Genomic DNA, 11,554 nt, shown 5'->3' with positions numbered 1-11,554 from the left:
TCTACTGTCCTGACTGTGATGTTGGACTTTGTGCAGCACCCTGCTTCAAAATCTACCAAACCCGGGATGTCTACTAAAAAAGTAAATATTTTTTTTTTCTAAAATCTGCATATAACTTTTATTATTATTTATCAATAGTATTGCACCCTTTTTTGGAAAATTTCAGTAAGAAATTTTTGATAAAAAAATTTTTTTTTGATAAATTACATTGTTGTGGTCTAATATTTCATTATTTTTTATAATAATGATTTATAATTATGTATTATTTTATAATTTATGATTCTAATATAATAAATAAATATAATAATTATACCCAGGAGTTAATCCTAAGAATTACAGGCCCACAATATAAACAAAAGAACAGAACGCTAGGGGGGTTAATGGACTAAACAAATCAGATCAGAAGTGAAAGTCTGCCACGTGAACTAGACTTTACAGAGTCAACAGCTATTTTAAGGGCTTGTTCTAAACTTTAGGCAGCGAGAGGTCGTGAAAAAAGAAAGGCAATCGAGAACGTGATACAAGAGTAGTAAGGTCTGGAGGTGGAAGACAGATTTTTGCATCATCTGCATACAAGTAATAGTGAAATCAAAGATGACAGATGTGGAGAGGAGTCCATGTTTGAATAAGAGACAGTGCAAGACAATAAAGAACAAGGCCATATATACTTCACATGTTATTATTACCATTACTAGGAATACTTGATTCCTGACAACAAATAATAGATCTCACCTTTACAGTATCCAAATCGCCAGCTTTTGAAGCTTCAAGTAATCTGTAATCAACATCAGATGTGCGGACAGGTGTACTTTCTGTTAAAGATTAAAAAAAGATATATAATAAAAAAAATGAAGGAAAAATCTAGGAATGGACAGAAAAGGGCACATTGTAATCATTATGTGATTTAATTAGAAACTAAAATATTGATTAGTATATAAAAACTTTAATCTCCCATTAACCTCAATTATGAAGGATAAAATATACAGAGGACACTGTATTGATGTCATTTTTATTACTGAAAAAAAGGTCCATTCTCAATAATGTTTTCTTTTCCTGCCATATATTTGGTTATGTATATTTGTATATTGGGACTAAACATGTGAAGCTAAAAACAAGCTTAGTAAAAAGTTTTTCTTTCCAAGGAGGAGAGGACTAAGTTAACAAAATAGTTATCTAGACATTGCAAATTTTATAGAACTACATACATTAACTTTTTTTGTGCAAATTTAAGCATTTCAAGGTTTGGCTTAAGTTTGTAGGAAACTACTGGGTATTGTAAAATCTCTGTCACAAATGAATGTATCTTCAAGTACACATCAGTGTGAACCATTCGTAGAAAGTATTAAATGGAAAAACAAGAAACGACGCTTAGTTTCAGTTATTTGTTACAATAAAACTATTTTCAGTTTAAAAAAAAAATGATAAACTTAAAAAAATTTATTGAATAATAGGGAACACAGTTGGCGAGATCGCAATGATTCACTAAGGACGAGAATATGAACCTGAGAATGAAGGCGATCTCTTTCAGGGGAGAACAACATGATTTTCTGCAAGTTTAAAGAAAGAAGCAAAATAGGCTTTTGGACTAAATTGACATTGTTAAACTGACACCAGCCAAAAAAACCTAACATCTTAAAGTAAGGCTAAAGTGTGCTTACTTACCGCTTAGAATTTGTTGCACAGCTTCATTTCCCATCTGTGCAGCTGTAAATCCTTGCAAAGAGATGATCGATGCATCTGAGCCAAAGCTTAACAGGAGACGGCAGGTCTGCAGGTGCCCTGCCAGAGCAGCTCTGTGCAATGCTGTCTGCCCAAGCGTGTCCAGAGAGTTCATCTGAATAGTAAACACAAGCATGTATTATCCAAAATGTCGAACAAACTCCATAAAAACAAAAAAAAAAACAAAAAAAAACAAAACAAAAAAAAAACACCTAAACTGAAAGAACTAGTGATTAGTCACTGACAACCCAGAATAAACAACTTTTGTTTATATACTTTTAGACCTGCAAGATTTAAAAAAAAAAAAAAAAATATATGAATCAGCTGCAAAGCAAGTAGAAACAAAATAAGTAATAAGATTGCTGCAAAAAAGCACAATTTTTAAACATTGTAAAAAGAATATGTACAAAAGTACCACACAAAACAAATGCTGAAAATATTTAGATGCAGGGCAAAAAAATTTAAAGGCAGCAATTTTTATACAACATATTTTTAAGGTTATAGTGACTAACCCAATCAGCCCTTTGTACTCAATGCTGTACACCCTCAAAATATAAACATTTCATTCTACCCTCCAATACCACCATTACTCATCTAGAACCATCCTGGATGTCTGCTTCCTTTATCATCATTGCATTGATAAATTGGCATTATCATCATTGAAAGGATCTCCTGCAACTATCATTTTTCTAACGTAACCCTCCATCACCAACAACTTTACTCCAGTAACCTTTTTTCCTTCCCCCAGATGCATACTTACATTAGGAAAAAGGTATGCACACTCTTGCATGTATACTTTAAAGCAACTATTTCCGATTTACAGGTTTATCTACTTTGTAGTTAGTAGACAAAAGAGCACGCAAAATAACCTGTGTGCAATAAAACCCATCACATTCATGAAGTAGTTTTCTTTTTACAGTTAAAAAAAGCTTTGGGATCTGTAAAAATGTTTTATGCCAATAGTACTCAGGAAGACATAGGTGAAATAATAAAAAGTGGCCTCCCTGCTACCAAAGTGAAACATTTTAGTTTTGACAAGAATCATCCTTTTTCCCCAGACCTTTAGTAGGTCTGCAGTGAATGTATGATTGTTGTGAATGAATGTTAACTAAAGCACAACTAATAATTTACCAGGTTATTAAACCCTAATTTTCTTATAGTTACCAGTGGAGGGTAGACCCAAATATATTTAGCAGTCTCAGTGACAGAACCATTTAACTATCCAAATTTTATGAAAAACAACTCCGACTGCACTGCAACCATTTAAAAGCTTAATTAAATTACCACTTTATTATTAGCATTTTTACAGCAGCATTATCATACAGTTCCAACTACTCTTTATTACTGAACTACACTTCTCAATCCTAAATTCAGGTTCATGGATTAAGTAAAACTACTGTTGTTTTATTAAAAATGTATACGGTTTATAGATTGTTACACATAATTGCATCACTTTCTGTGCCAGAAGTATGCGCAAGGGAATTTCATCACTAACAAGATACTTGTACATCTACAGTAATTCCAGCTTTGAACTGATTCCTATCACCCTGGGACTGATAATGACATTACATTAAAGCCAAAACCACAAGCATTAAAGCTCATTTGAATTTTTTTCAATAAGTGCACTGAAATAATAAAGAGTTAGAGCTTTTACATTAAAATAAATAATATATTGCCAGCACACCAGTATCTTCTGGAATTAAAATGTCATTTTATTGAGGTTTGAGACAAGAAAAGCAATGTTTTGAAACCACTAAGGATCCCTTTTTCAAGTAGAGTGACTTCTCATTCTACTGGTTAAAGCAGCTCTTCTCAACCTTTTTAACATGGGGAAACGCTTAAAATAACCTTCAGGTCCTAGGGAACCCTTTCTATAACAATTGCAGCCATAGCTCACAGTACATTAGCATGGCTGTCAGAAGGAAGAATTCCTCTTACATTGTTGGCCACTGGAAAAAAATGTTACCCTCACAGATAGCCAAAATGGTCATTTGTGTCACTTAGAGAGGCAAAAAAGTGCTTGTTGCCCAGGGAAACCTAGGGTTCCACAAAACTCATGTTGAGAATCACTAAGTTAGTAAATAACTTTATGTTAGTATCTAGGAAGGGACATTTTCCTGTGTTTTTTTAAAACTAAAAATTATATTATTTTATTAATAAAACAATGTAAAGTTTGATGGAAAAGAACATCATGTCACAGTTGATAGTGAATTCAGTGAATAATGTCTCAAGTTAAAACCATAATTTTGTGTAAGTGGTTAAACAATGACAAGACTCCATCCATAATGTTAAACAAAGCAGTCTGGTAAGGTATTTTAAATTATATATATTTGCCAAAAACCAATGACGAAACACGCAGTAGGATTTTTTCTATAGGCTAGTTCCAATAAAATAAATGTTTTATTATTGGACAATCGCTTGTTAGTCGTTCGTTTCCAATAATAATTAATGCAAGTGTGTACCTAGCTTTAAACTAACAAAAGCAGTTTGTAGATATTTGACAAAAAGATATTAGTGCAGATAAATGGCCAAGATACTCAAATTAAATTGCTCATCCTGTTGCCAGGAACACGGATGAATCAGAATTTACGATGCACAGTAATTTTCATAAAAGCTGAATGCCTTTGAAGTACTGTAGGATTTCCAGATAAATGTACTGACCTAATATTCTAATTGTATCTAAACCTTAACTGTCTGCACATAGGGAGGGCAGACAATAACAGAGCCTTTTCAGTTCAGTCCTTACATCATACTGATCATTGCTCCAAAGTAAAACAAACTTAGGTAAATTATAAAGCAGACCTATACTATACCAAAGGGTTATGTATGCAACCCTTGTTGAACTAATTGTAAAGAATGCAGATTACCTGGATATAAAGTTGATCTTTTCCTGTCAGTATTTACATAACTGAAACAAGAATGGAGATAACTGAGTGACAAGTTGTGTGACCATTAACTGACTGAATGAACTGAACATTCATTCTGGGTCAGGGATTCAGAAGATACAGAAGACAGAGAATCAGAACACCAATCAGGCAAACTAACTTTCTTTAGCAACAGGTCAGCAATTGAAGTGTATAATATCTCCCAGTGTACTTATGTTTTAAACTGATAACCAATAAACTGTATCAGCAGCCTGTGGAGCTTAGTGATACAAATCTGAAAGCAATCATTTAGCTTACTTTATTTTAATGATATTGTTAGTGGTGAATGCACATTCTAATTCCTGTTAAATTAAGCACAACTTAATAATAAAAAAAGTAAATTTACTGATATTGATGTTGCATTATTCGTGAAAATTACTGCGGTAGGGTGAAGTCAACTGTTACACATACATTTGTCCACTCTGCTTTCACTGACCCTAGTTAGATATGGCATGCAGATGAATATACTATATACATTCTGACTGGTTTTGTGTCATGCATGCTAAATTGCTACACTGATAGAACTGGCCTGTTTGAAAAAAAAATTTAGTTTTATTTTGTTTTTTTAAAAATAAAGCAAAACATGAAAAACTTTAGTACATACAGATTCTGTATTTAAAAAAAAAAAAAATCTCTGTAAGCAAAACTTTACCATCACCAGTAGCACAAAGAGTAAATGTAAACTGGTTTCCCAGTATTTCTTCTTTGGTTAAAAATACTATTTACAAAAAGTTTGAAATTAGGAGACAACCTAACTTTTAGGAGGTAAAGACCTTCAAGTACTTGCAGGTAACTCCCTACCTAATGTGGACAGCAGCCTATTCCAGCGTGCTACAACGCATCTGCATTGGCAATAAAAAGTACTGGAATGAACATAACATGAATGTTTACACTGTGATGCATGTATGGTATTGTGTGCTTTCCAGCAACACACAAGTGCCCATACTCAACAGCCCAACCAAATCTTGTTTTGTTTATGTAAGAATAGTTAGAAACATCCTAATGCATCTCAGCCCAATTGAAAAGTATCTCTTTATACAGGAAACACCAGAAATGGCACAATTTTACAAAGTATCTAATAGTATTCATCCTAATTAATGTGGAGTTCATTCATATGCAGAACTTTTAATGCAAATTTTAACAGATAGGTAAAATCCAGACCCACAGTGGGAACAAGCAATTACTATGACATGAAACATTGTTTTTATTCACTCACATCAGCTGGCACTTTGTCTTCACCACTAAAAAAGTGTTTTTTTTTTACCCTAATATGAGAGAAACATTCAAAAAAGCTTTGCATTACCTTTGCTCCATGTTTATGCAAAACCTCCACAACATCATTATGTGCTCTCTCAGCAGCTATATGAAGTGGTGTCATAAAACTAAATAACAGAAAGAAAAGTAGAGTTATTCCAATTTTATATGTATGGTAACTGCCAAATTTTAACATTTAGCTACAGCATTATATTTAGTCATTTCAACAGGATGTTTGTAAAAATATGATTGTTGTACTCATAGTAAAAATCATTTAGGGAGTCTTTTTGAGGACATAGAAGTGTTTAACCTTTGAGTTATACTGTGACCTAACTGGACACTAACATAATCAAGGATACTACCCTTCTACTACCAGAAGGGGACTTGCATTACTTTCTTGCACTCCAAGAAAGTTATTATAAGCTACAAAAATCCAACATTCTTCACTGGTTATTGGGAGACAAGGAAATCTTTAAGCATGAGTGATGTCCAACAAAGGGTTGGTCAAAGAGCCATCAGAAGAATCTTACGACTAAAGCAGCCAGCTGGCAAACCTTGATGACAACCATGTTAACAATGGATTGATTAAGTGGTAGGTTTGCAATTCTGAATATGGCTGTTTGATGTTGAAAAGCCAAGAGCTCACAGGTTTAGTAGGTCATGTCTTGACAGGAAGTGAAACCTTGAGACCATAAACTTGAATAATGGTCTGTCTGGACCACCTAATTTGCGTTGGAATGAGAAAAGGCAGTGAACTCTTTCGGGGTTCATTCAGAATGACAAATTGTAACCTTTACACAATAAAAACATCCAAACAATGGAAGGAAATTTCATTTTTTTAACAAAAAGATGGAAGGACAACTATATCCTAACCTGGATGAAAGATGGAGAAGATGGAAGAAGTCCTGAGCCCTAAAATGCATAAGCACCATGCAAAACAAAAAAAGGAAAATTTGCAGGATAAGACTCCCAGTACATTACTCTGTCTGAGGTGATGGCTACAGGAAAATTCACCTTCTGGGTGAGGCTAGCATTGAATGGTCTTCAATAGGTTTAAAATGGCAGTTTCCAAAGCACAAAAAGAACCACAATGAAATCCCACAAGATCACTGTAGCTTTCAAAATATCTACAGGATATCCAGTCCAGCAAAGTCCAGATATGATACATAAAAGGCCAGACAAAAGACAAGATAGCTACATTTGGAAAGAGAAGCTTTAGCAGCATCTTGAGTGGAGAGGTCAAGTAGAAAAAAAAAAACAGTAGCAAAAAAACAAAACAAAAAAAAACAAATACCTGAGACATGTTAGTAGTAGGAGGGGTTATTCTGGCCTGGTCTGCAGGGTTTGCCTATACCTACTTCAGGTTACTGAAGTTCCATTTAAGGTCATTGGTCTTACATTTACGGATGATAGACAATATTTATTAAAAGTGTTAAGCGAAACGTCTAGCAAATGTAAAGGAAAAGACAGATTCACTACGAAAACAACCAAATAAATCCATCTTAAAAGAGATCAGGGTATACTTAGTTTAGGTAAGCTGGCAATGTTTATTAACAAAGAAACTCGCAATGCAATACAAACAGTAAACATACTCTTTATTTTTCTCATTGACGCTGGCTCCTTTTCTAAGTAAAAGCTCTGTTATCTGCTTCCTTTTGGGATGTAACGAGGCCACCGCACAGTGCTGCAAGAGACATCAAATTGTGTAATAAGTAAATTAAAAAAAAATATTATATATATTACACACACACACACACACACACACATATAGTATATATATTTTAAATATAGGTGATATCTAAATAAATAAATTTCTATATCTGTTAAATTTTCCAGAGGTAGTTTTTCAACAAAGTACACAGATGGAATCCTTCAGTCGTTTATCAAGTCTAGATCAGATAAACAACATGCTGAGCAAAACACAAGAGTTATCAATGGTAAATTATGCTCCTCTGTAAACTATTTTGATTTTATAGATGCAATGCCAAGGATGATCAATGCCCGTGTCATTTCTGTGAGAAGTGATAAAATAAACTGTCTTCTTGGTACACAAGTTCAACTCAAACACTGCCTCTAGAAACTCAAATTTTCTCTTACATAATGAAAAGCATAGATCAAGTAAGGGAATAAACTGGAGTAACAAAAACATTTTTACCTTTAAAACATTGTCATTTAGCATACTTGAATATGATGTAGCATAACCATGCATAGTTTAAAGTAATAACATGATGAGCCAGGACAAAATGTAGACCAGCCGTTGCCAACCAGTGGTCTGCAAAGAGTTTGGGGGTCCGCGGCTTTGGTTGGTGCACCTCCGAGCAGAATCAGGAGAAAGACCCCGGGGTGGGGGACGATGCAGTTCCTAGGCTGGGCGGGCTGTGTCCCTGGACATAACCCGCCAACTCTCCCATCGCAGCTTCAGATCTGCAATGGGAGAGTGGGCGGGGTTATGTAATCATGGCGTCACTATTGGGGAGGGTTCTCCCCTTTGAGTGACACTCGGCTCCCCGCGTATGCACGGTCAGGAGCCAATAATTTTAGTGGTCCGCGGGACGGAAAAGGTTGGCGACCACTGCTGTAGACTGTACAGCTCTTCCTGCTGGGTGTACCAGGTAAATACATGCACAATAGTTTCAAAAGACAAAGGACAGGTTGCATGAATTTGCCGCATGACAGTTTTTTTTTTTGTTTTTGCACCGTTCTTCATGACAACAACATTCTGTGATGGAAAGAACGTCTGTGGATAAGTCCTACGTATCTATTTTTGTTTTAATGTGGTGGGTAGTTTTATTGCTTTTTAAGTAAATAGCGAATAGGTCAGCCACACACACACACACACACACACAGTTAGGTTCACAAATATTTGGACAGACAACTTTTTTCATGTTTTGGTTCTGTACAATACCACAATAAATTTTAAATGAAACAACTCAGATGCAGTTTAACTGCAGACTTTCAGCTTTAATTCAGTGGGTTTAACAAAAATATTGCATAAAAATGTGAGGAACTAAAGCCTTTTTTTTAACACTATCACTTCATTTCAGGGGCTCAAAAGTAATTGGACAACTGACTCAAAGGCTATTTCATGGGCGGGTGTGGGCAGATCCCTCGTTATGTCATTATCAATTAAGCAGACAAAGGGCCTGGAGTTGATTTGACAGGGGTGCTTGTATGTGGAAGATTTTGCTGTGAACAGACACAACATGCAGTCAAATGAGCTCTTCATGCAGGTGAAACAAGCCATCCTTAAGCTGCAAAAACAAAAAAAAACCCATCCTAGAAATTGCTACAATATTAGGAGTGGCAAACTCTACAGTTTGGTACATCATGAGAAAGAAAAGCACTGGTGAACTCAGCAACGCCAAAAAACCTGGACATCCACAGAAGACAACAGTGGAGGATGATTGCAGAATCATTTCCATGCTGAAGAGAAAACCCTTCCCAACAGCCAACCAAGTAAACAAAACTCTCCAGAAGGTAGGGGTATCGATATCCAAGTCTACCATATAGAGAAGACTACATGAAAGTAAATAAAGGATGCACTTCAATAACAGCTTCAATAATAGAAAGGCTAAATTGGACTTTAGCACAGTTCTGGAAAAACATTCTTTGGACAGATGAAACCAAAATCAACCTTTACCAGAATGATGGCAAGAAAAAAGTATGGAGAAGGACGTGGAACAGCTCATGATCAAAGCATAGCACATCATCTGTAAAACATGGCCGAGGCAGTGTGATGGCTTGGGCGTGCATGGCTGCCAGTGACACTGGGACACTAGTGTTTATCCATGATGTGACACAGGACAGAAGCAGCCAAATGAATTCTGAGGTGTTCAGTTACAAATCTGTCTGCTCAAATTCAGCTAAATGCAGTCACATTGATTGGGAGGCGTTTCATAATACAGATGGACAATGATCCAAAACATACAGCCAAAGCAACGCAGGAGTTTATTAAAGCAAAGAAGTGGAATATTCTTGAATGGCCGAGTCAGTCACCTGATCTGAACTCAATTGAGCATGCATTTCACTTGTTGAAGACTAACTTTTGACAGAAAGGCCCACAAACAAAGAGCAACTGAAAGCTGCCACAGTAAATGCCTGGCAGGGCATTAAAAAGGAGGAAATCCAGCATCTGGTGATGTCCATGAGTTCAAGACTACAGGCTCTCATTGCCAGCAAGGGGTTGTCAACCAAGTATTAGAAATAAACATTTTATTTTCAGCTTTTTAATTTGTCCAATTACTTTTGAGCCCCTGAAATGAAGTGATTGTGTTAAAAAAATTATTTAGTTCCTCACATTTTTATGAAATCTTCTTTTTAAACCCACTGAATTAAAGCTTAAAGTCTGCAGACCTAACTGCATATTTATCTATCTCTCTCTCTCTCGGAAATGTAATAACTCAATCTCTATGATGTGTAATGTAAATGCATATGATCAGGCTCTTCTAATTATTGTATCTGTATTCACACTTCATTTACTTACTTTCCCCCAGACAAATTCATACCTCAACAACACAAGAAATGTTTTTTTTTTAATCTATATTTTTCAGCCAAAATATAGCAAGTGAACAAACAAAGAAGGACAACATTAATCAGCATAGATGCATTTGCATAATCCTCTGTCGTGCTCAGTGTCCGTTAACTTACAGCTCACAGGAAAAAAGCCGAGAATAGATGGAGCTGCATTAATAGAAAATACAAAACACTGCCATGTGTTCATACAACTGAAAAAGAGAAAGTACTAATGCATGGTAAAATTACTCTATATATTACATTAAGGGCTTGTGTATGTCAACATAAAATGTATACTAATGTAAACAAAATACAAACAGAAATGTTAGGAATGTGCAAGTTACACCAGGCCCAACTTATCAGAGTCTGACAAAATACATATATATATTATAATTAGGATCCAATTATTGATCTAACCTGTGCTGAAACAGAGTATATTTCTGTGTTTTACTTTTTTAAAGCTATATGTTTTTTTTTTCCCAGGAACTGTACCGGGGACATCTCTGTGCATTCCTGGGTCTGTACGCCTAGAGTGGCCATTATGAAGGAGTCCTACTGATCACTCTGCCGACAAAATTGGAGGAGAAAGCTATCCATAAAGTGATCCTTTTATTGTCATGGAAGAACTGCTAGAATAATTCTATTTTTGATGTTTACAAACATTAGGCAATGATTAGCAAAAATCATCCCTAGCCCTCTAACTCAACCACCAGAACTATTTTTTTTTTTACCAAAAGGTAAACATCAGACCTCTGTATGTTGAAAATATGCATTTATAAAAGCTACACAAAGTCCAGTAAATATTCAATTTTCATGAATGAAAAATGTAAATTATTCCATCATCTTTTAAAACATGAGGAACCAATTCATATGTTCTTACCAATGCGGTCTCATGTGACTGTGGCTGCTTAAAATTTATGATCTCCAAAGCTAGTGTCTTTTTTACTTTTGCCAAGTCTGCCTCTCTTGCGGCTTGCAGCAAGGAATGCCCTTTGAATTCATCTGAAATTGAAATATAGATTTTGTTATGATCTATTAAAGGACATTGAAGATACATTTACAGACAACAAAGATTTGAATACAATTGAAAGAAGTACAAAATGGACAAAGCAAAAACATGAATTTTGCCACCTTTTCATATGCAA

General features: G+C 35.1%; 1 protein-coding gene across 1 annotated transcript in view; it reads right to left on the bottom strand.

Annotated features, from left to right (window-relative positions):
* Positions 1-11,554, bottom strand: part of TNKS (tankyrase) — a 132,849-nt gene that overhangs the window by 24,168 nt on the left and 97,127 nt on the right. The window contains exons 10-14 of the mRNA XM_072406800.1: positions 11,290-11,411; positions 7,490-7,581; positions 5,947-6,025; positions 1,663-1,834; positions 733-812 (exon numbers count right to left, since the gene is read on the bottom strand). Of these exons, the coding sequence (XP_072262901.1) occupies positions 733-812; positions 1,663-1,834; positions 5,947-6,025; positions 7,490-7,581; positions 11,290-11,411 (545 nt within the window). The remainder of the gene's footprint in view (positions 1-732; positions 813-1,662; positions 1,835-5,946; positions 6,026-7,489; positions 7,582-11,289; positions 11,412-11,554) is intronic.

Source organism: Pyxicephalus adspersus, chromosome 3, assembly GCF_032062135.1.
Source record: "Pyxicephalus adspersus chromosome 3, UCB_Pads_2.0, whole genome shotgun sequence".
NCBI lineage: Eukaryota > Metazoa > Chordata > Amphibia > Anura > Pyxicephalidae > Pyxicephalus > Pyxicephalus adspersus.
Note: the sequence above shows the minus strand (reverse complement) of the source record. Positions and strands in the feature narration are given on the sequence as shown.